Genomic DNA, 23,018 nt, shown 5'->3' on the forward strand with positions numbered 1-23,018 from the left:
TTAATGCTTCCTGAATCGTATACCAGTTAGTTCAAACAATATTAAATGTCTGTAGAATTTAAATGTACAGGTTGGTTGTAAGTTATATTTAGAATTCAACTTCTGTCGTTATTTAAAATCATTGCTGTGTATTTATAGCTTGAAGCAGACGCAATACCACTTTGGACATTGTCAGGAAGTTCCTTCGGAGGATTTGTTATACATTTATACGTTACTAAGGAAATGTTTGGCCGATTTTGTATGGGGGACATGAGGATACTAACGGGATGAAGAGGACAGGTATAACCTCGTTGGTGTTTACACTGTCGGGGGTTTTCTTAGCGGAGTGTATGTGTAAGTATTTATGTATTCCTCAATATGGCATGGCGTCATGTTCCTGTTTACCTAGACCATAGACTATCGTCAATCTTTTAAAATTAGACTTAAACGTTATTCAGGTAATATTAACAGGATGTGCTCAATTTAATTCAGACATAATTGACTTATTCAGTGATCAACTTGATTTTCGGGTAGCTTAGACACAGTACATTGGCACAGGTAACTTTACCTCACTACACGTACGACAGACAGTCCATATAGCTACTTAATCACTACGCCAGGACAACTCAGTTACTGAAAAAAGTCCGGAACTCTCAACTTACCACAGTGATAAATTGTCTATACACCGAGATGAATGCATATGTTTGTAAATGGATGCGAACGGACGAAACACAATCAAACTATGTAGGTATCAACACATGATTGTATAGAGTATGCTGTATTTATAAGTTGACATATAAACAGGTATGACTCGTCACGTGTCATATTTGGGACGTTTTCTTTTTTGCGGTCCAAACGGTTGGTCCAGTTGGACCGGTGTTGTTCGTTAATGAAATAAAGACGGACCTGGTGATTTTAGATTGTTTTCAGACGAGCCTTGACAAAGACTCCCAAGGCCTGTATTAACAGTTGCAGGTCCGTTAAGATATATGTTTGAAATATTACATTTAAAAACTGAGAAACCGTTACCGGGTTGTCCGCATAAACGAACAGGCCCCAGGACCTTGATTTGACGATCGACAAATCACCTGCGTGAAATGTCAATGACTTCATACAGTGTGCTACCTCGACCTTCTAAAATGATTTTTCTAAAGATGCAAAAGATTTTACCACACTTCATTACAAATGGAGAGTTATTATACTGCTATTTAGGTCTGGGGCTGTGGGCCTAAAGTGTTTATACCTACGAAGCGACAGATAAAACTCAATATAGGTCGAAGGAAATTAAATAATATTCATATGGACGATATGTTGATTCATATTTTACATAGACATCTAAACAACAACAATACTCTAAATTCCCTATATTTGTTTTTCTATGCAATACTACTATGCTGTATTTCAAAATGTCATACGTAAAATGATAAAAATAATAAACAACAACTAATTAACTGCAGCCGAAATACTATAACCTCCTAGGAGGGGAAGTGTTTCTATGTTTCAATTTTCAAATTATAATTACATACTGGTATCACAGTAGACCCTGCAGACATAAACAAAAGTAGCTGCATCATTTCATGTTACAGAAGCTTGATACAAACAGGAACAAAATATCTTAATAATTTTCAATGTTAGTAAATTCGACTAACATTGCAAACAATGTCTAAAAATGTGCTATGTATTTTTCTTATTCCAGTAAATTTGAAGACTAGGATGCGAACTAGCTCTAGCCCAGTCCATGACCCCTATGATTCCTCAAGGGCCGTGGACGGACGTTATGGGTCGAACCCTTTGTCGAACTGTTTCGTGTCCACCAATGCGAAATCCACAGCGTGGTGGAGGGGTGATATCGGACACATATCCCGGATTATAAACATCGATATTCAGTTCCGTGAAGGAAGTGGGTGAAGTTCCATTTCATAAAAAAGTCCTTCTTGTTCAGTGTTTCTATCAGTCTAAAGGGGTTTAGGAAATGACATGATAATTAACCAGACCACGGACATATAATTATTCCATTGTCGAAAGCTTCTGTTATATCTTATTTTGAATCGTCATTGTCTTGGCTACTATAAAAGTTGTTTTTTGACAGGGTTCAAATGTTATCTAAAGATATTGCTCATAATTTTGAAATTTTGATACCTGATCGATTGTCAATGTTAACAGCGCATTTTAAGTTTATACAGTTGATAGTCACAAGAAGAAAGGTAACTTAGCTTTAGAAAAACTGATAAAAATGAAGTGTTAAAATTAAAAAAAAAAAAAAAAAAAAACATCAAAATTAACATGCCATATTAAATCCCTGTATGTGTTATGTATTATCAGAAACAATTGTTATTTATAGCTGGAAGACAAAATGGCTACTTCCTGTACGTGTCCAATACGTCATCATGGACTGCCGGGAGACTGTGTTACCATGACGACGACCCTGATATAATACCTGATGTCATACAGAACAAAACATGTGAACTTGATGGACGTTACGTCATCGTAGTCACACACAGCGACTCTAACGCTTACGTGGAGATATGTGAAATCGACGTCTATGGTATGTTACAATATTGCACAACGTAATGGCAACTGATCTCATTATATCCAGGGATTACCAAGACAACATTTGGCTGATTGCTTAAAATATAGATCAACTGTCATCATTCTTAAGTAGCACACATTAATATTATAGTGCAACAGATTTAGTAGGGAAATGACTAAGGTCGAATTATGCTTTAAGTTGCTACATTGCCGAAAAAAGAGTAATTATTGAGTTAATACAAGAATAGTCTGCTACATATTTTATACATTACCAAACGTTACCTATTTTACGTTACAACCCCATCCAAAGGTGTAGCCTTCTCTGTTTAATTCAAAGTAAATAAAAAATAAACTGCATTCCGAAGAAATTCTATCGTGCTCCGTCTCTATATTTGGTATGTTACTGTCGGTTAAGTGATCATTTTGAGAACCTTGTTATTGAGTATATTCGTGTATTTCTATACCATGGGTTCTGTTTTGTGCTTTCATGTTTTGTGACAGGCAATGTATACGACGTCTGTATAGCATAGTTAGCACTGTCAACATAAGCATAGTCATGTTTAATCACAATAGGTTGAAATATGAGATTCCTGGCGTCGTCCGAATAATCAGTGGCATATAACAGAATAGTAAACGTCCATAGACTAGTCGTCTGGTTGATTGTCCATGTGATATATGTCCATCATTTCTGTAGACATCTTAGGGTAGGTACAGTTAGGTTCATATGTTTGCCTACCTAATAACTATGAAATTAGGGATGATGTGATATCTACTTTATTGTATACATATCTTCATAAGTTGATAGCGTTAGTAAATGATATTTTCTGTATTGTGTAAACATCTACAATGCCATTAAATAGACTTTACTGTATATTATCAATGTTTACATAACAAATAATGCCCCTGTCACACTTTACCGGATTGGGCCACCGGACGTGAAACGGATAACATTTTTAGATATCCGGTGATGTTCGTCAATATCCGTTTTATGTCCGTTTTATGTTCGGTTCATTCGTTTCATGTCAGGTGATGTACGGTGCATCCGGTGGTATCCGTTGGAAAGTTCACAAAACTTTGAAACGGATAGTAACGGATAAGAATATTCGTTGGCTGTCCTGTGCATGTCCGTTTTGTCCTGTATATATCCTGTCATTGTTCGTTTATATGCGGTAGGTGTACGGGGGGCATGCGTTACCCAGTCCGTTGATGGAACTTGAACGCATACGCCACGCATAAACCGGACCTTCAGCGGACACATAACGAACACATAACGGACACATAACGGACAAACACAGGATGCTTGCAGGATTAACACCGGACACGACGAATAGACAAACGGATTGAAAACGGATAACACGCACAGAACGGATGAATACAGAATACCTACAGGATACCTACAGGGGGAGGAACTGACTACCGACAGAAACTGATTAATTATCGCAGGCATATAAAAGGTTCTTGGAAGCTTCCAAATTAGATTCACAGACAGTTGTCAGCATGGAATGTCAGACTAAAGTTTCTGTGCAGTTTAGGGCCGCCTTGCTGCAGGCAGAAATGCATATGAACAATGTTCAGATGGACCTTCACCAGTACCTTTCCCACAGGAGAAGAAGGCACCGCAGGCAACAGCGAAGACGTTATTGGTCGAGGTCATGGCTGAGCCCGGAGAGACGAAGGCAGTTCGGTCTATATGACCAACTCATGGTAGAACTGCGGAGGGAGGACCATGGCGCCTTCTGCAACTTCATGCGCATACCTCCGGATAATGTCCGTTAGGTGTTCGGTTTGTCCGGAATGCATCCTGTACACGTCCTGATTCACCGGTTCATGTTCGTTTGTTGTTCGTTACTCATTCGGAGACGTCCGGTTGGTAGTACGGTAGCCGTACGTTACATGTTCGTTATTGGTACGTTTTATCCGTTCCATATTCGGTGCAAGTACGTCGTCAGTTTGGATTTTTCTACCGGACTGACAAATTTGCCACCGTATACCACCGGATAACAAAATATTCTATCCGTTGATGTCCGGTACACCAATCCGGTCAAGTGTGACAGGGGCACGTCAATGTATTGCATCAATATATAATTTACATAAGTAACGATGTCATAGTATGGACTGTACTGATTTATAGAGATGTTAAGATGCGTATTAAATAAGATTATATCAAATAGATAGATATATAGATGGATGGAGGGAGGGAGGGAGGGAGGGAGGTTTTCAGTTTTTAAAGTCACTTTAGTAAATTTTGTCCAAAAATATACTAATCAAAATTTTAAATAACGACAGTGATTTTTTTCTGATGAAGACAAATGACCAATCAGGTTTGACCTTTAACCGCTGACACGTATGTAATACCAAATAAGGAAATGTGGACGGAGCCCAAGCAATGCATCCGAAATAAATGCGTATTAAATAAGATTATATCAAATGAAATAGATAGATGGATGGATGGATGGGTTAGATACAGTAGATAGATAAGAAGGATGGATGGATGGACGGATGCAGTAGATAGATAGATAGATAGATAGATAGATAGATAGATAGATATATAGATGGGTGGATAGATGCAGTAGATACAGTAGATAGATAAGAAGGATGGTGGATGGATAGATGGATGAATGGATGGATGGATAGATGGATGGATGGATGGATGGATTAGATACAGTAGATAGATAAGAAGGATGGATGGATGGATGGACGGATGCAGTAGATAGATAGAAAGATAGATAGATAGATGGTGGACGGATGCAGTAGATACAGTAGATAGATAAGGAGGATGGATGGACGGATGGATGGATGGATGGATGCAGTAGATACAGTAGATAGATAAGGAGGATGGATGGACGGATGGATGGATGGATGGATGCAGTAGATACAGTAGATAGATAAGGAGGATGGATGGACGGATGGATGGATGGATGGATGCAGTAGATACAGTGGATAGATAGATATATAGATGGGTGGGTGGATGCAGTAGATACAGTAGATAGATAAGGAGGATAGATGGATAGATGGATGGATGGATGGATGGATGGATGCATTAGATAGATAGATAGATAGATAGATAGATAGATAGATAGATAGATAGATAAAATAAATAAATAAATAATCTAATGTAACAGGAATTCGAGATCGTATGTAATAGCAAAAACTGGTAAGAGACCAAATCTGAAGCAAATACTAGTAAAGCATTCATTTTAATTAAATACAGATAAGATGTCTTTCAATAATGTTTGATTTCCTAAAATAAGAAAATGAATACTTGAGATGTTGTAATGTGAAGACTATCGCCTTTCATACTAAATTTTGCAATACTATCAACATTATGTTACAGGTTGTCCTTCCAACTTTTATGGAGAGAAATGTGAATTTCCCTGCCACTGTCAACTAGGATGTAATACCACGTCTGGTGTCTGCGATACCCCCGACTGTCAGCCGGGATGGAAGGGCAGACGCTGTGATACAGGTGTGTACATTAGGACTAACTTGATGTTTATTCTTAGACATGTATAACAAGTATATACGGTGGTTAATGACTGAATTTCGAACACAGAAAAAAGTCCTTTTTGCTTTTGAACTCATCAACGTTTCCGTTACAGAATGTGGACCACATCTATTTGGTGCTAACTGTAGTCACGTGTGTCACTGTCGAGAGTCGGGATGTAACCATATAACGGGACTCTGCGATAAACCTGGCTGTCTTCCGGGCTACAGAGGCATCAGCTGTAGCCAGGGTAGGAAACTTCTCAAAGGGTCAGTTTGGAATGAAAAAATATCCGTGACTGTCATTTATAATGATACATAACGTCACGTAACCACTATTTAAAAACTACAAATCTATGTTGCAACCGTTTTGAATAAAATATTTCCTTGTTTCTTCACTAAAACATGACTAATATACCCAATATTTCCTTTTAGTTTACACTAAAGCAAACAATTGTATAATTTTTTTAGAATGTTCAGCCGGGACATTTGGGGCTGATTGCAGCCAACTATGTCACTGTAAGACTTCCGGTTGTAGTCACGTGACAGGAATCTGTAAAACACCCGGATGTAGCAGAGGATGGCATGACAGCACGTGTAATGAAGGTATAGTTAATGTGTTATTTTAAAGAGTTTCTGATATATGTGTATTAATCTAAAATGGACCGTCGATCTTGTTTGTACTTTTAATAAATCATGAGTACTTATTTCTTGGTTGCACATTTTAGATCGTTTTAGATAGCATAGGATTTTTGGCCACATCAATGCTATTTTACAATTATCGATAATATGCTGTCTATCATGATGTCATGTAGAAGGCTACTGTTATTAATATTCAAGTATAACAGAGTAGTCCCTACATGGGCGCCATTTGTAGCGGGGTGTAGCTTGTCGTAAATGATGACAATGCCACTGGGTTCGTTTATATGATATGTTTTATTAATTCAAAACCACGTTTCTCAAAACCACGTTAACACGAATAGCGTTTCAATGTTAGAAGGCTAAACACAGTTCGCTTCCTTGATCGTCATACCACACAACAGATGCAAACAATACAAGAATATGGCTCTACATACTGACAAATGCATTTGATAAACATGTACGTCCGACTCCAACGACGTCGAAATTCAAATGTGCCGAGACACAAAGAAACAAAGACTAAAACCCAAAGACAGAAACTTTCAACCAATCAAACAAGTTTGTCACAGTCACATGTCACGTCCGTCAGTGAAATATACTCACGGATACAAAGACATATAAATACCAATATACAAACAAAGAACCGCGCACGGTAACGCATATACATGTATATACGCACGCAGGTGTATGCCTCAAAAATAAATACCTTACATATTCATTATACTTTGTTATAATTATCACACATGTACATGTATACATTTCACAAATATCAAACACTTCCTTCAAAATGACCCTATTACAAATACAAAATGAGATATGTTCAGTTAATGCCTGATTCGCTGCAATTAAGGCAAGGGATTTAGAAAAAAAAGTATCATGTTTTTGCCAGGGATATTATCAGATGGTTCCAGATGACTGATTTTGGCTGGTAATTATAAAGCGTCGTGTGCGTGTTTTTCAGTTCAAAAATTTGCATTGTGCTAAGTACAGTTCAGAGTATCATGGGAAGTATTTTGTTTGCTCTGTGTCCCATGACAAGGAAAAACTCACTCCTCTACTCCAAGATATTATTCTGATTGTGTAATATATACCATAAATGTTGGGAGCTTTGTTTGCTTTATGTACAGATAACAATGAAACAAAAGTATGGCAAAGTATTTGGGCACACCTCTTTGGGTGGCCTTAAGTATTATTTATTAAAATGAACATCAAAACGCATACACACACAAATAAAACGCAAAAGTGAGTGGACAAATTACGCCCAAGCAAGTATTAAATTTTATTTCAAGATACATTTTATCAATTGCGCAGGCGAGAGGGAGGGAGGTTTTCGTTTTTTACAGTCACTTTAGTTAATTTTGTCCAAAAATATACAAATCAAAAGTTTAAAGATATCTACAGTGATTTTTTTCTGATGAAGATTAATAACCAATCAGGTTACTTTGACCTTTAACCGCTGACACGTATGTAATACCAAATATGGAAATGTGGGCGGAGCCCAAGCGATGTATCCGAAAAAAATAAATTAGTGACGTGAGCAAAAAATGCGTTTTAACTTGAAACTTTTAATTTTAATGTTAAAAGGGAAACTTGTTTTCCAATAAAACGTGACGAATATAAATTTCACAGCATGTGGACCAGAAACGTTTGGGGAGGACTGTAAGCAGACGTGTCATTGTCAGACACCCGGATGCAATCCTTTCATTGGTACCTGCTACGAACCCGGATGTAAACAAGGTTGGACCGGAAACTCTTGTGACGTAAACATTGCAAGTAAGTTGAATGAAATATTTCTTTCTTTTATTAAAAGTGATTGATGCGTTTACTGTAGAAGCAACGTTGATAAACTAATAGAAAAATAGTTTATTGAGTTGCTTGGTTAATGTAAATGTTTTGCGACTTTATTAATTCAGAGCTGCATGTGAGTACATACAGTTTACGATATTCGATAACGATAAACAACAAATGTATGTTTATACAGATGCATCCGCTTGTCCTTCCGGAAAATTCGGCGAAGATTGTGCATATGTATGTCACTGTAAAGTTCAGGCGTGTGACCCAGTCAACGGTACCTGTACATCTGGCGGATGTAAACAAGGGTGGTCAGGGGAGGCATGTGATCATGGTAAACTAACCCAGACAAAATATACCAAACAGATCCTGTACATGGTGATGTTTAACATATTCACTTATATATAGATCATTTTGCGATGTAGATAAATTTTGACGCCTACCTATACTTTCTCGGTCAGATACCGCGTGTAAATATATAAAAGTTATCACTTTGAGATAGCTTTGAGATATTGTTTTTAAATAATAAAAGTATTTTCATAGTACAATTTGACCCAATTAAAGTAATCCCTGTGGTTTTCTGGTGTCGGAAAAGCATATATTTAAAGTGACATTTAGGTTTTGTGTCAGTATGGAATGATGTGGGCGTTTTTTAGTCTTTATAAAATGAGCTGTTTGTTAAAATTACATAAACACACACAGGCACGAAACCGTCAATGTAGGTCAGGCTATATATATATACTATATAGAGAAATGCTGTCAATATATTTTTTTAATCAGAGGTTAATGGGACACAGCCTGATAAATGCGACCCTGGAAGATTCGGGCAGAATTGTTCCCTACAATGTCATTGTGATGTTGGATATTGCGATCACGTGACTGGCGAGTGCGTGGTACCGGGATGTCTGCCGGGATGGCGGGGACCAGCATGTAACCAATGTGAGTTAAGTCATCTTTCTGTATTGAAAAATCTTGTTTCTATCAGAAATACAGATTTCCGAAACAAATGAGAGAAACCCTTCTTTATCGTCTGCTACATTTGTAAACTGTACTTAATGTTTTGTACAAGGGAAATATACCATTTAGGAAGGAAAAGTGTAAAGGCTAATGTTGTATATATGATTGAAATCGATCGAATATAAGGAAAGATTTCAATAGCTACACTTAAATCCATGAAGAAACAAACACGTAGTATCCGATATGATCTTAAGATAAATCTTCACAAGTCTATACAATGTGTAATATAAAAAACGCATTAAACTAAATTATTTCTTAAATATTACTCGAAAATATGAATTTCATCTGTTAAAAATCGGTAGAAAATAGTATCGGTACGACAAAAAGTCCGCCAGCATTCATGTGAACTCCAACTGACCCGATCAGCCGATGGCTGCATGTGAGGCAAGACGTCAACGCAACCCACAAGGCCAATGGTCGTACCAGGCGATAGAGGACCGAACTTTATAATTGACAATTTTATTGTTGAAAAAGATCCCTCTCTGTCATATGCATACCCGGTTTTCTGTCTAAAAACCTTGACGTTAACAACGTAGAAAAAACTTGTCTACTGGATATGTGTCGAAACTGACTACCTTTCGTAGTATGTATATGTGTACATGCGAATATAGGTGAAATCAACATTTCCGGAACACCTCGGTATCTTTCATATCGAAATGAGCAAAAACCGTATCATATTGCGTTTGTAAGTTGAAAATTTAAGAAGATGATGATTTGTTTCTGAACAATTATCAATCGATTGAAAATCTCGATCATCGTTTCACGTCAAGTGCAGATCACATTTGTATAAAAAACATTTTAGTGTAAGTTAAACTCGTGGTCATCTCAGGATTTATGCATGTTTAGCTACTAATTCTAGGTCAGCGCTTTCATTTCTGCGATATCATAATTGCATAATTACTTAGCTTCGATATTCATTCCGTTGAAAACTATCGCCAATATCTCGCCAATTAAGATCATGTCAGTGAGAAATGAATACTGCAAGGTATTTTTATTCATTAATTCAACCCGAGAGTCTTTCCCTGAAAACTTGACTTCGTTCTTTAAACATGAATATCGAAGACCCCGTGACTTAATTTGAAGAATACAGTATACTCTCGTTATACTGGTGTACAACAGACACAATATCAGTATAAATCATCCATTGTTTTATTGCAAGACCAACAGGTATCTGTAGTTGTCGATATGTTCAGTATACGAAATCGAGGAAGTGTAAATGATACCTGTGGTCGTAAAAACGAGAATGTCCATGTATCTAAAAATACAGCAGCTTTTGAGAGCTCCACAACGTTTTGTTTGTTTGTTTGTTTGCACGTGGTGAATGGCGCTATGTGAGGGTTGCTAACTTATCGAGATAATTATATAGTGAGGAAATCTGTTTTAAGGTTCAGTAGGCAGTATGCGAGGGTGGCGATAGTATCGGGTGGCAATAGACTGAGAGAGCACTGTACGTAGCCGATAATAAATGTAATAAACAACGATGAGCAAACCCCAATATTTCAGTTTCCCAATTGTATATCTTCCCTTTATTGATAGTAATACCCCCGATTGCCCCTATCTACGTTGTTTATATGTACCAGTTTGCTTCGATAACCAAGGGCTTGTTTCCATTATGACGATTTCCGCGAGTGATATTGACTACTGACGGAGAAATAAACAACACAAGTTCTCGAGAGTTGTAAGGTGACGGAGACCATAGGGAAGATTAAAGGGCGACATCGTGATCTTAAGATATTATATTTCTTTATGCAATATGACGTCAGACGTGTTTATGCTTAGCGGTTCCGTTGTTATTACCCTAGTTCTCATTTTTGTGTCGCCTTGAAAAGATGACATATACATTCTGTAGGTCGGCCTCGGCGTCGGCGTCGGTGTCAGCATCGTCGGCGTCGTCGTCCGCTTAATGCTTTCCGTGCAATAACTTGAGTTCCCTTTGACCAATCAAACTCAAACTTACAGTGCTTTCTTTCCAAAAGCGCGTGCTTGGGATTGCTTTTCAGGTTCAAAGGTCAAAGGTCAAGGTCACTGTTATTATTAATAGAAAATTGGTTTCCATGCAATAACTCGAGTTCCCTGCAACCAATCAAACTCAAACTTCACATAGTGCTTCCTTACCAAAAGTGCTTGCTTAGGATTGCTTTTCAGGTTCAAAGGTCAAAGGTCCTTGCTAGTTTGAATAAAAAATAGGTTTGCTTGCGATAACTTGAGATCCCTTGGGCCAATCAAACTCAAACTTGATGCATTGCTTTCCTATAGGAAGTGCTTACTTGTTTTAAAATTCAAATCGTAGCTTGCTGTGCAGGCGACACATTCACTTCCGTGGAATTCTTCGGATATAAATAAATTGTATTCTTATCAACAGCATGTGGCCAAGGAACGTTCGGTTACAACTGTAACAACACATGTCACTGTTTATTTCCCGGATGTGATCCTGCAAATGGAACATGCGACCGGAAGGATGCCATTTGTCAGGACGGTTGGACAGGCGACTCTTGTGATAGAGGTAACTCAATATCATTCATTAGTGAGTTTGTACCATCCATGAACATGGCAATTTCACTTTGACTAATCATTTCTCTTTGTTATTGGTAATATTAACGTAATTAAAGAGCAAGAAGGATACTTTTTGTTGATTATTGTTTTTTAAAGAATAATTGAATTTCCTGTCTTTAAACAATTGGAGTTGAAATCAGAACGTGTGTAGAAGACTTTGAAAGGTTTCAGTAATCATCTCAGTTTTTGTATCCCTCTGCTACCGAAGCTTGTCCAGTTGGTACTTTGGCGCTAGACGCAGGAAGACGTGTTACTGTAGAATTACCGGATGCTATCACGTAACTGGAATATGTGATAAAATGATAATCTTCATTTGTTTATTGGCATCATAGGAAGCGATGTAACCTTGGACCTAGATTATACATTTGGGTCATACTTTATATGAGATTGGGCTGCGTATTCATTTGGGAAACTTTTCTTCATAAACTTGGTGTGATATACATAGCATTATCTTTGTTGAGATAAAAAAAAAAAGCTAACACATACTTTGAAGTTGTTCGATATATACCCAATTTAGAAAAAAAGGAGATAGCTTTGAAATGCTATCAATATTACTAACATATTGATCTATTTTTAAACAGAGTTTAATGGGACACTGTCTGATGAATGTGACCCTGGGAGATTTGGGCAGAATTGTTCCCTACAATGTCATTGTGATGTTGGATATTGCGATCACGTGACAGGCGAGTGCGTGATTCCAGGATGTCTCTTGGGATGGCGGGGACCAGCATGTAACCAATGTGAGTTAAGTCATCTTTTTGAAATGAAAAATCTTTATCAGAAGCATACAGGTATCTGTAGTAGTCGATCTGTTCAGTATACGAAATCGCCGACGCGTAACTGTTACTTGTGGCCGTGAAAACGGGAATTCCCGTGTGTCTAACAATACAGCTTTTGAGAGCTTCACAACGACCAAATTGAAGAGGGAAATACGCAGTGATGTAGAACTTTTGAATTTACTTTTTTTTGTATTTTTTTACACATTGTGAATGGCGCTATGTGGGGTGGCTAACTTATCATGGGAATTATATAGTTAGGAAATCCCTTTTAAGGATTTAGTATGCTGTATGCGAGGGTGGCGATAGTATCGAGTGGCAATAGGTTGAGGGAGCATTGTACGTAACCGATAATTAATGTTAAAAAAACAACGATGACCTAACCCTAATATTTATATATTTTACTCCAGTTATTGATAGGAATACCCCTGCTTCCCCTACCTGTTTATATGTACCAGTTAATGCGATATCCAAGGGCTTGTTTCCATTATGACGATTTCTGTGAGGGAAATCGGCTACTGACAGAGAAATAAACAACACAAGTTCTCGAGAGATGCAAGGTGACGGAGACTATAGGGAAGATTAAAGGGCGGCATCATGATCTCATTCCAAGATATTGTATTTCTTTATGCGATATGACATCAGACGTGTTTATGCTTAGTGGTTCCGTTGCCATTACATTAGTTCTCATTTTGGGAATTTTACTTAGCTCGGATTTGTGAGAGAGTAACGTAATCCGGATATAAATAAATTGTATTCTTATCAACAGCATGTGGCCAAGGAAGGTTCGGCTACAACTGTAACAACACATGTCACTGTTTATCTCCCGGATGTGACCCTGTAAACGGGACATGTGACCGGAAGGAAGTCACTTGTCAGGACGGCTGGACAGGCGACTCTTGTGATAGAGGTAACTCAATATCTTTCATTGATTAGTTTGTACCATCCATGAAAAGGCAATTTCACTTTGACTAATCCTTTCTCTTTGTTATTGATTGATAATGTTAACGTAAATAAACAGCAACAAGGATACTTTTTGTTGATTATTGTTTTTAAAGAATAATTGTTTTTCCTGTCTTTTTAAACATTTGAAGTTGAAATTGGAACGTGTGTAGAAGCCTTCAAAAGGTTTTAGTAATCTCAGTTTTTGTATCCCTCTGCTACCGAATCTTGTCCAGTTGGTACCTTTGGCAATTACCGGATGTTATCATGTGACTGGAATATGATAACCTACATTTGTTTATTGGCATCATAGGAAGCGCTGCAACCTTGGACCTAGATTATACATTTTGGTCATTCCGTTATATGAGTTGGGACTGCGTATTCATGAATGACGCCCATTTACACACATTTTACATCATATTTAGATATAGGAAACTTTTCTTCCTAATCTTTGTTGAACTAAAAAACTAACACATACTTTTAAATTGTTCGATATAAACACAATTTAGAAAAAAAGGATATAACTTTGAAATGCTATCAATATTACTAACATATTGATATATTTTTAAAAAGAGGTTAATGGGACACTGTCTGATGAATGCGACCCTGGAAGATTTGGGCAGAGTTGTTCCCTACAATGTCATTGTGATGTTGGATATTGCGATCACGTGACAGGCGAGTGCGTGGTACCAGGATGTCTGTTGGGATGGCGGGGACCAGCATGTAACCAATGTGAGTTAAGTCATCTTTTTGTATTGTTTTTTTTTATCAGAAGACGGTTGCCGAAACAAGAGAGAGAAACCCCTCTTTATCGTCTACTACATTTATTAACTGTATTTAACGTTTTGTATAAGGATAGTATGATAACGTTTAGGGAGGAAAAGTGTAAAGGCTAATGCTGTATATATTATTAAAATCAATGAAATATAAGGAAAGATTTAAATAGCTACACTTAAATCCACGAAGAAACAAATTCGCACTATCCAGTAGAAACTAAGTTAAATCTTCACAAATCTATCCAATGTGTAATATAAAAAACGCATTAAACTGAATTAATCTTGAATATTGCGCGTAAATGTGAATTTTGTCGTTAAAAATGAGTAGGTAATTATATCGATACGACAAAAAGACGAATGAAACTCCGCCCGCATTCATATGAACTTCAAATGACCCCATGGCTGCTTGTGAGGCAAGACATCAACAACAAAAACCAAGAAGCCAGTGGTCGTACCAGGCGATAGAGGACCAAACTTTAATTGACAATTTCATTGTTGCAAAGCTCCCTCTCTGTCATATGCTTCTCCAATTTTCTGTCTACAAACCTTGACGTTAACAACGCAGAAAAAACCTGTCTACAGGACATGTGTCGAAACAACGATGACCTATCCCTAATATTTATATATTTTCCTCCATTTATTGATAGTAATACCCCTGCTTCCCCTACCTGTTTATATGTACCAGTTAATGCGATATCCAGTGGTTCCGTTGTCATTACCCTAGTTCTCATTTTAGAAATGTGACTTAACCCGGATTCGAAAGAAAGTAACGTAACCCGAATATAGATAAATTGTATTCTCATCAACAGCATGTGGCCAAGGAACGTTCGGTTACAACTGTAACAACACATGTCACTGTTTATCTCCCGGATGTGACCCTGTAAACGGGACATGTGACCGGAAGGAAGCTATTTGTCTGGAAGGTTGGACAGGCGACTCTTGTGATAGAGGTAACTCAATATCATTCATTGGGGAGTTTGTACCATCCACGAAATGACAATTTCACTTTGACTAATGCTTTTTCTTTGTTATTGATGATGTTAACGTATATAAATTCTTCTTTTTTTGGAGAATAATTGATTTTCCTGTCAATTGAAGTTGAAATTGGAATGTGTATAGAAGCCTTCAAAAGGTTTCAGCAATCATCTCAGTTTTTGTATACTTCTGCTCCCAAAGCTTGTCCAGTTGGTACCTTTGGCGCTAGATGCAGCCAGACGTGTTACTGTAGAATTCCCGGATGTCATCACGTGACTGGAATATGCGATAAAACGGCAGCTGGATGTCTTAATGGATGGATTGGATATGCCTGTAATACCAATGCCGGTATAATTAAATTATGGTTCTGGCCGATCTTTAATTTATATTTCTCCCTACGGATGTAGTTGTATAAAACCACCTTGATTATTCAGGCGTGCTAGTTATTTAACCTAAGATTAAGTATTAAAGTGACATCACGGTAAAAACATTATTTTGTTATTGATTGTTCGTGTCTTATACACTTCCTTTCTATGCTTTCACGACATTAACAAGTATCCAGCATGTCCACACGATTTAATCCGGAAATCCGTCTGACATGTATATAGCGCTGATAGTGTCACTTGACTGCTGTCTTAGAAACGCGACAGACATTTTGTAAACATAAACACATGAAGCGCAGTACGTACACACCTTTTTTCGACATAGGATTTGTTTATAATTGTGTCAGACGTTATTTAATAGCTCAACGTCAATTCAGAATGATGAACAGGTGTCATTTAGTAGTATAGTACCAAATATGTGTGTAAGAAACAGGTAGAATAAACCATACGTTCTCGTTTGCCTCATCTGTCATACCCAATAACCACCTACCGGCATCAACACAATATGTGCGTTGTTCAGATAGTCGCGCTTTACATGAATAGGTCCCATCCGCCAAAATGTTGATTCCTTAGCGTATTCTAGGGATTCCTCTTGCCAATCTTTTGCTTTGTAAGTGACAATTGTAGACGGTCCACTTACAGGGAGGCCATTTTTGTTAACAGGGGTGTGGTGTATTGTGCGCATGCGTTATCGATAATATATGACATAAAAAATACATATCCGGACTGTTGATCAACAGAGAAAAAAAAGTGCAAAAAGAAAAAAAGTTTTACCGTGATGTCGCTTTAAATAGAAATAATTATATATCACGTCTCTGATTCCGTTATTTTTGTTATTGTTATAAGAATCTCAATTGCATTACTGATTTTCTTAATCAAGGTAATTTCAATAAAAAATTTTCTTTTATCGCATGTAAAAATCGAAATCAATCCTCTTTGAGCTTTCTTTAGGAGTTTTATAAAATTAAGTCGTCCTTTCGTTTTACTTACTAAGCGTTCATTTTGTCAGATGAGTGTGATAGTACCGTTTACAACTATCGCCGTTGCAACCGAAACATCACGCACAATATTAACAGGTTGTATTAGATGTATATAAACATTATCTACACCCAAAACTATCAAGGGGCCAGTTTCTTCTATATTCTCTAACATAAAGAAATCCGTTAACTTAAAAATGTCCATAAGAAAATATTACACAATTTAAGGAAGGTTCCTCCTCACCTAGGATTTAATTCTGTAATGGGTCTTTTCCTATGGAAACATTTAGTACGCTTCGATAAAAATGTAATGCCACCTTTTGAACAGTATATCATGTAACCTACACATACCGGTATCATTACAGCTGTGGACACGACGTGCACCAATACCGATGACATCCTCACGGCTATTCACGAATCGGCCACTGTGTGTCCCCACACCGACGATCTCGGTACGGCTATTCTGCTGTGTGTTGTGGTCGGTACTCTACTGTCATTGGCCGGACACGTGATAACAGTGGTGTGGATTTTCAGGTGTGGCATCATGGTGAAGTATATAGTATCATAACATGTCTTCACAATGTGTCAATAATCTCAACAAATTGCAGAAGTTGTATCATTGCAATACAGAGCATGAAGTAGAAAACTATCTACTGTATTAAGTGCAGTTTAATGTGATCAGGCTTATAATTTAACTAAAATGTTCAAATTGAGTCTTTTCCTAAACTGACTACAGCAATATAGATTGTTTAGGGTCTGTGTTTATTAGCGATTCATATATATGCCCAGTTGAACATATAATGTCGGGTTTGATATTGGTGACTTTTGAGATATTTTGTTTTCACATTTTAATGCGAAAACAACTTTACATATTTACATGATAATAAATATCAAAATTGAAAAATGTTCACAAAACTTAATATCTTGTTTCTATTCTAACGCATATTACTTACGTACTTTTGTATTTTTACTAAGGCGGTATAATTGTTGCAAATGGAGTCGCAGACATGGTCTCTACGCAGTAGACGGTAAGATTATATACTATTCTTACATATAATATACTGTTCAAGTTGATGTAATGTACGTCATGTTGTTTTGTTAACGAAATTGTGTCAATGATATACCATCACATAATCTAGAAGATGTATGGCATTTCATTTTTAATTGACAATGAACGAAATCAAACAGCAAAATTGGGAGAATAATGATTGTTGTTGTTGTTGTTTGGGTTTAATTTGTTTTATTTCTTACATAACAGGAGGGCTCGAAAACAAAGCATATGACAGCTTTGGTCTTCAACACAACGAGGAAATCACGTGCTCTGAAACATGATATATCAAAATGATGTTGTATTTTGTTGAAACCTGTCACGTTCAATCATACCTAAGGCAAGGAAACCCGGTTATAAATCGCTTACCGAGTGGGACCTGTTGCAATGTAACGTAACACAGATAGGAGGACAATGCATTAAATTGTAATGTTAATAAGTTTTGAAGAGTAATAATATGTTTACTGCACTAGACAGAGTTCTTTAAGAAGACATTTTTCTTTTTTTTTGTTGAATACTGATGTGTAAAAATGTATTTCTTAAAAACAGATATTGCAACATGACGAGCTGTTGTCTTTGTGAAAAATGCAGCTTACACACCAGTATTCAAAAAAAGAAGAGAAAACATATTTCTTATATACGCTACTATAAAAAAGCTGACTCGAATTTCAGGCTGTCCACTAGATATACAGGAAGTAAATAGAATATATTTCCATAAAAAATATAATCTTTATTCCATTTCCGTGAGAGATTTTTAAATCATTTCATATTTTGTTTTGATTTGCCTCATAGTTTATAAAAAAAATACATTCACAAAATGTTTAAAAAATGTTTTCGTTCTAGTTATGGTGAGTGACCGGACAGTTTTAGTTCTAGCTATGTTGAGTGAATGGACAGTTTTAGTTCTCGCTATGGTGAGTGACTGGACAGTTTAAGTTCTGGCTATGGTGAGTGACTGGACAGTTTTGGTTCTAGCAATGGTGAGTGACTGGACAGTTTAAGTTCTCGCTATGGTGAGTGAATGGACAGTTTTAGTTCTCGCTATAGTGAGTGAATGGACAGTTTTGGATCTAACTGTGGTGAGTGACCAGACAGTTTTAGTTCTAGCTATGGTGAATGACCAGACAGTTTTGGATATAGCTATGGTGAGTGACTGGACTGTTTAAGTTCTCGCTACGGTGAGTGACTGGACAGTTTTGGATCTAGCTATGTTGAGTGACTGGACAGTTTAAGTTCTCGCTATAGTGAGTGACCAGACAGTTTTGGTTCTAGCTATGTTTAGGGACTTGACAGTTTAAGCTCTAGCTATGGTGAGAGGCCAGACAGTTTTAGTTCTAGCTATGGTGAGAGACCAGACAGTTTTAGTTCTAGCTATGGTGGGTGACCGGACAGTTTTGGTTCTAGCTATGGTGAGTAACCGGTCAGGTTTGGTTGTAGCTATGGTGAGTGACTGGACAGTTTTGGTTCTAGCTACGGTGGGTGACTGGGTTTGATTCTAGTCATTTGGTTCGATTTGTTATATGAAGTTGCACTGCGTATTCATGAATGACGCCATTTATAACAAAATTATATCTGAATCGCGGAACTTTTATTTATAAACTTTGTGTAATATACATAGCATTAACTTTGTTGAACTAAAAAAATCCTATGTACGCAAGGGTTTCGCTCTCTACATTCACTTGTTCAGAAGGTTATAGTGACTAAGCCTTTCTATTCCTTGTAGTATTGAGGATGAGAGTCCATTTGTTGTTAAATGTCTTATATTACCAATTAATGTACTTGTTTCACAATTTGCCATTAAACGTTTTTTTCCTATGGAAATATTATATCGAATGTATATGTTTTGTATCAATAACATATCCTGTGTTCAGTCTACAAACGTGATTTAATGGAAACTTCAGTGCTGTATCAGGTTCGACAAAAATCATATCTTAAGATAATGTTACAAAACAGGGATAGCTGTGACATTAATTATATCTTAAAATAATATGTAAATCAAATAGTTCATGATGTCTTAAAATAATAAGTAAATCAAATAGTTCATGATGTCTTAAAATAATATGTAAATCATATGTAGCTGTGAAGTTCATGATATCTTAAGATATTATTATAAATCAGGTATAGATGTGAAGTTCATGATATCTTAAGATAATATTATAAATCAGGTATAGCCGTGACGTTCATTATATCTTAAGATAATGTTATAAATCATATGTAGCTGTGAAGTTGATGATGTCTTAAGATATTATTATAAGTGACATATTGGTGTGAAGTTCATGATACCTTAAGGGAATCTTATAAAACAGATATAGGTGTGAAGCTCATTATATATTATGATAATATTGTAAATCAGACGTAGCTGTGAACTTAATAAAATTGATTAACGAGTTTGCATGATTGTCTGTTTTTTAATACTCTTTTACACACTCTAGCAGCACAATTTAATGGTGAGGTTCTGGTAGTTTTATATTTGGTATGTATATGTCCTACGTTTGGTATCTTTAAAAATGGCAAGACAAGAAAACAACTTACTCTATAAACTATTGTCAAATAACACTGGACATAGAACACTAAAACATTTACATGTGATGCCCATCATATTAATGGTTCATACTTTGATACACTGATGTTAACATGTTAAAGTATGTATTACAATGTTGAAGATATGCCTATGCACTATATACGTATCTTGTTATATGTTAGTAACATAAGATAATAAAAAGAATACAAAGCATAGTGTGTGTCTTGCATTTTTATCATGTCATTGTGTTTGGGTATTTCTAACGAGAAAAGATCGACACAGGTTTGAGTCGGTATGAATGAAGATAACGTATAGTTGGCAATATTCGCGAAGGACATAATTTCGTACTATATTCGCATTCATTAAATATAAAGCGAAAATAAATACTTATCGAATATTTATCTATACAAAGAAATGTTGCATAAGTGTTCAATGTAGACTATTTACAAGGTGGAACTAGGTCCGACTGCAACAACTGCGAAAACCTCCGCGAAATCTGTACAGTAACTACCAAAAAGATTTGAATACTTATCTCGATTTCAGTACAGGATTTATCTCCCATAGTTCGGTAACATTTGACATACATCAACCTCACGTTAAAACGTCAAAACTTTATCTATACACATAGGAGTTATGTCCCTTTGTGTTTATCGAGACATTTTAAAAATCTATGTGTTCTGATATTATATCAGGGCATATTTCGGACATTTTAAGTTCATTGAGCTGTATGTACGTGAGTCCATGATGTTCATCATGTATTGGTTTATAATAAATTTGTAAAGATTGGCATGAAGTAGTTAAGACAATATTTTTATCAACGACCCCTAAAATTAATAGTCCGTACAGTATTCAGCGAACATTTGTACTGAGTTCAGATAAATATCAATTGTAAATATACTTTTGTTGATTAATACAACTTCATTTAGTTTGTTCGACGGATCTTCATAAAACAATAGAATAGCTCGTGTATGATAATATCTTGAAATTTCAGCATGCTTTGTTTTAATATTTGTCTGTGATGTCTCCAAATTGACCAAGGTCAAATGATGACACTACTCGATGATAACGACAGAGAGTATACACAGCCCTAACATGGACATAGTGTGACAAGTATACAGGTTATGGTATCATTACCACGAGATAAACAGACACATAACCAACATGGTTTTTGGATATAAAAGTTACGTCGAGGTTTTCCAATAAAAGGGAGGTAAGAAACAAATATGTAGGCTCATATTGTAGTCGCTTGATGATTTCCTACTTCAGTCACTTCCATGGATTGTACAAAAGACGCACTAGCTACTGTAGTTGCAATTGCTTTAAATGCAGGGGTACAAACTGGAAAATGTTGCAGTATTCTCCACGAAAAGAAAATTGTGTTGAAAACAAAATCCACAAAGAGCGTATGTCGCATGACCATGAGTATCTAAATAAATGTTCTTGTCTGTCGATGGCTGTTTTATCACAAATGATTCTACGAAAACAAAACAGCTCCTTTAAATGCCAGATAATGATTAAAGAACTGCATCACACAGCTGTTTCGCCCTTCGAGGACCCGTCAATGATGTTGGGACCTTCGTACAGCTGTTTCGTCCTTCTAGGACTCGTCAGTGATGTTAGGGACATCATTCAGCTGTTTCGTCCTTCTTGGACATGTCAGTGATGTTAGGGACATCATACAGCGTTTTTTGTCCCTCTAGGACTCGTCAGTGATGTTAGGGGCATCGTAAAGCTGTTTCGTCCTTCAAGGACTCGTCTGTGATGTGAGGTACAGCACACGGCCGTTTCGTCCTTCAAGGACACATCAGTGTTATTAGGGACATTATACAGCTGTTTCGGCCAAATGAGTGGAATTCTTCAGGTTAATCGTTAGAAAGATAAAAAAAAATTCAATAATGAACTATAATACTTCGAAAATTTTAAAAGAATAATGAAATATGGATGCATATTCTGAATCAGTGCCACTATTCGAATTTAAACGTGACATGTAGGATAACAATAAGTCTTGAGTAAACTATTAAATCCTAACCAGTACGGGTGATCGGGTATCAGAGTGGTTGGGTGGCACAATAGTAACACACATGCCTTTGACCTAGTCGGTCGGGGTTCGATTCCCCGATCGGACTGAGAAGGTATGGGGTGACATCCGCGACCAGGTGGGTTTTCTGCGAGTATTTCGATTTCCTCCAACAGTAAGACCCCTCGCGCGCTTCCGGGTCACCAGAAGTGATTAATATAAGTCAATACACCCGTTTCGCGCTTTTCTGTAGTAATTATAGAATGTTGCACTGTGAAGTTTAATATGTAACATGATGATATCATACACTATGAAAATCATTCATGGTAGCGATCTTTTTTTAAAAATATACATGATTTACATTTAACCCTCATGGCTTAACGCAACATTAAGATTAAATCCTTATAAATATTACTCTGATATCGCCTGTGTAAAGGACAGCCTGTATGGAACACTACTACCGTCCCATATATGTGTATGCCTTCACTGGGTCACACCCAAATCTGCTTTATTCAGCGGAGACATTAATATTGAAGGTTTATCATTGTCTCTTTGATATATTACATCAATGTGTTACAAATGATATACAGTTTTGTAATACCACTAAATTAA

At 36.7% G+C, this 23,018-nt stretch overlaps 1 protein-coding gene across 4 annotated transcripts; it reads left to right on the top strand.

Moving 5' to 3' along the window:
- Positions 1-116: 116 nt before the first annotated feature.
- On the top strand, positions 117-20,602 carry LOC117325788 (multiple epidermal growth factor-like domains protein 6). Of its 4 annotated transcripts, none has more exons than XM_033882243.1 (18): positions 117-333; positions 1,676-1,879; positions 2,321-2,524; positions 5,843-5,974; positions 6,108-6,242; positions 6,463-6,597; positions 8,260-8,403; positions 8,612-8,755; positions 9,202-9,360; positions 11,801-11,941; positions 12,573-12,731; positions 13,537-13,677; positions 14,283-14,441; positions 15,295-15,435; positions 15,662-15,808; positions 17,186-17,354; positions 17,796-17,848; positions 18,079-20,602. In XM_033882243.1, the coding sequence occupies exons 1-18, from the start codon at positions 267-269 to the stop codon at positions 18,150-18,152; spliced, it is 2,508 nt and encodes an 835-aa protein (XP_033738134.1). In that variant the 5' UTR covers positions 117-266; the 3' UTR covers positions 18,153-20,602. The 4 variants fall into 4 exon arrangements, with proteins under 4 accessions (XP_033738134.1, XP_033738135.1, XP_033738137.1 ...); XM_033882244.1 differs by having other exon boundaries at positions 17,186-17,367; positions 18,079-18,150; XM_033882246.1 differs by lacking the exons at positions 11,801-11,941; positions 12,573-12,731.
- Positions 20,603-23,018: the final 2,416 nt, after the last annotated feature.

Source organism: Pecten maximus, chromosome 4 (assembly GCF_902652985.1).
Source record: "Pecten maximus chromosome 4, xPecMax1.1, whole genome shotgun sequence".
NCBI lineage: Eukaryota > Metazoa > Mollusca > Bivalvia > Pectinida > Pectinidae > Pecten > Pecten maximus.

Excerpts from the sequence above, each read along its gene's own strand:
- LOC117325788 (XM_033882243.1), top strand. The coding sequence starts at position 267 with ATGAAGAGGACAGGTATAACCTCGTTGGTGTTTACACTGTCGGGGGTT. Across the intron at positions 1,880-2,320 it reads TATTCAGTTCCGTGAAGGAA|CTGGAAGACAAAATGGCTAC; the intron begins GTGGGTGAAGTT and ends TGTTATTTATAG. Across the intron at positions 14,442-15,294 it reads GGGACCAGCATGTAACCAAT|CATGTGGCCAAGGAACGTTC; the intron begins GTGAGTTAAGTC and ends TCTCATCAACAG.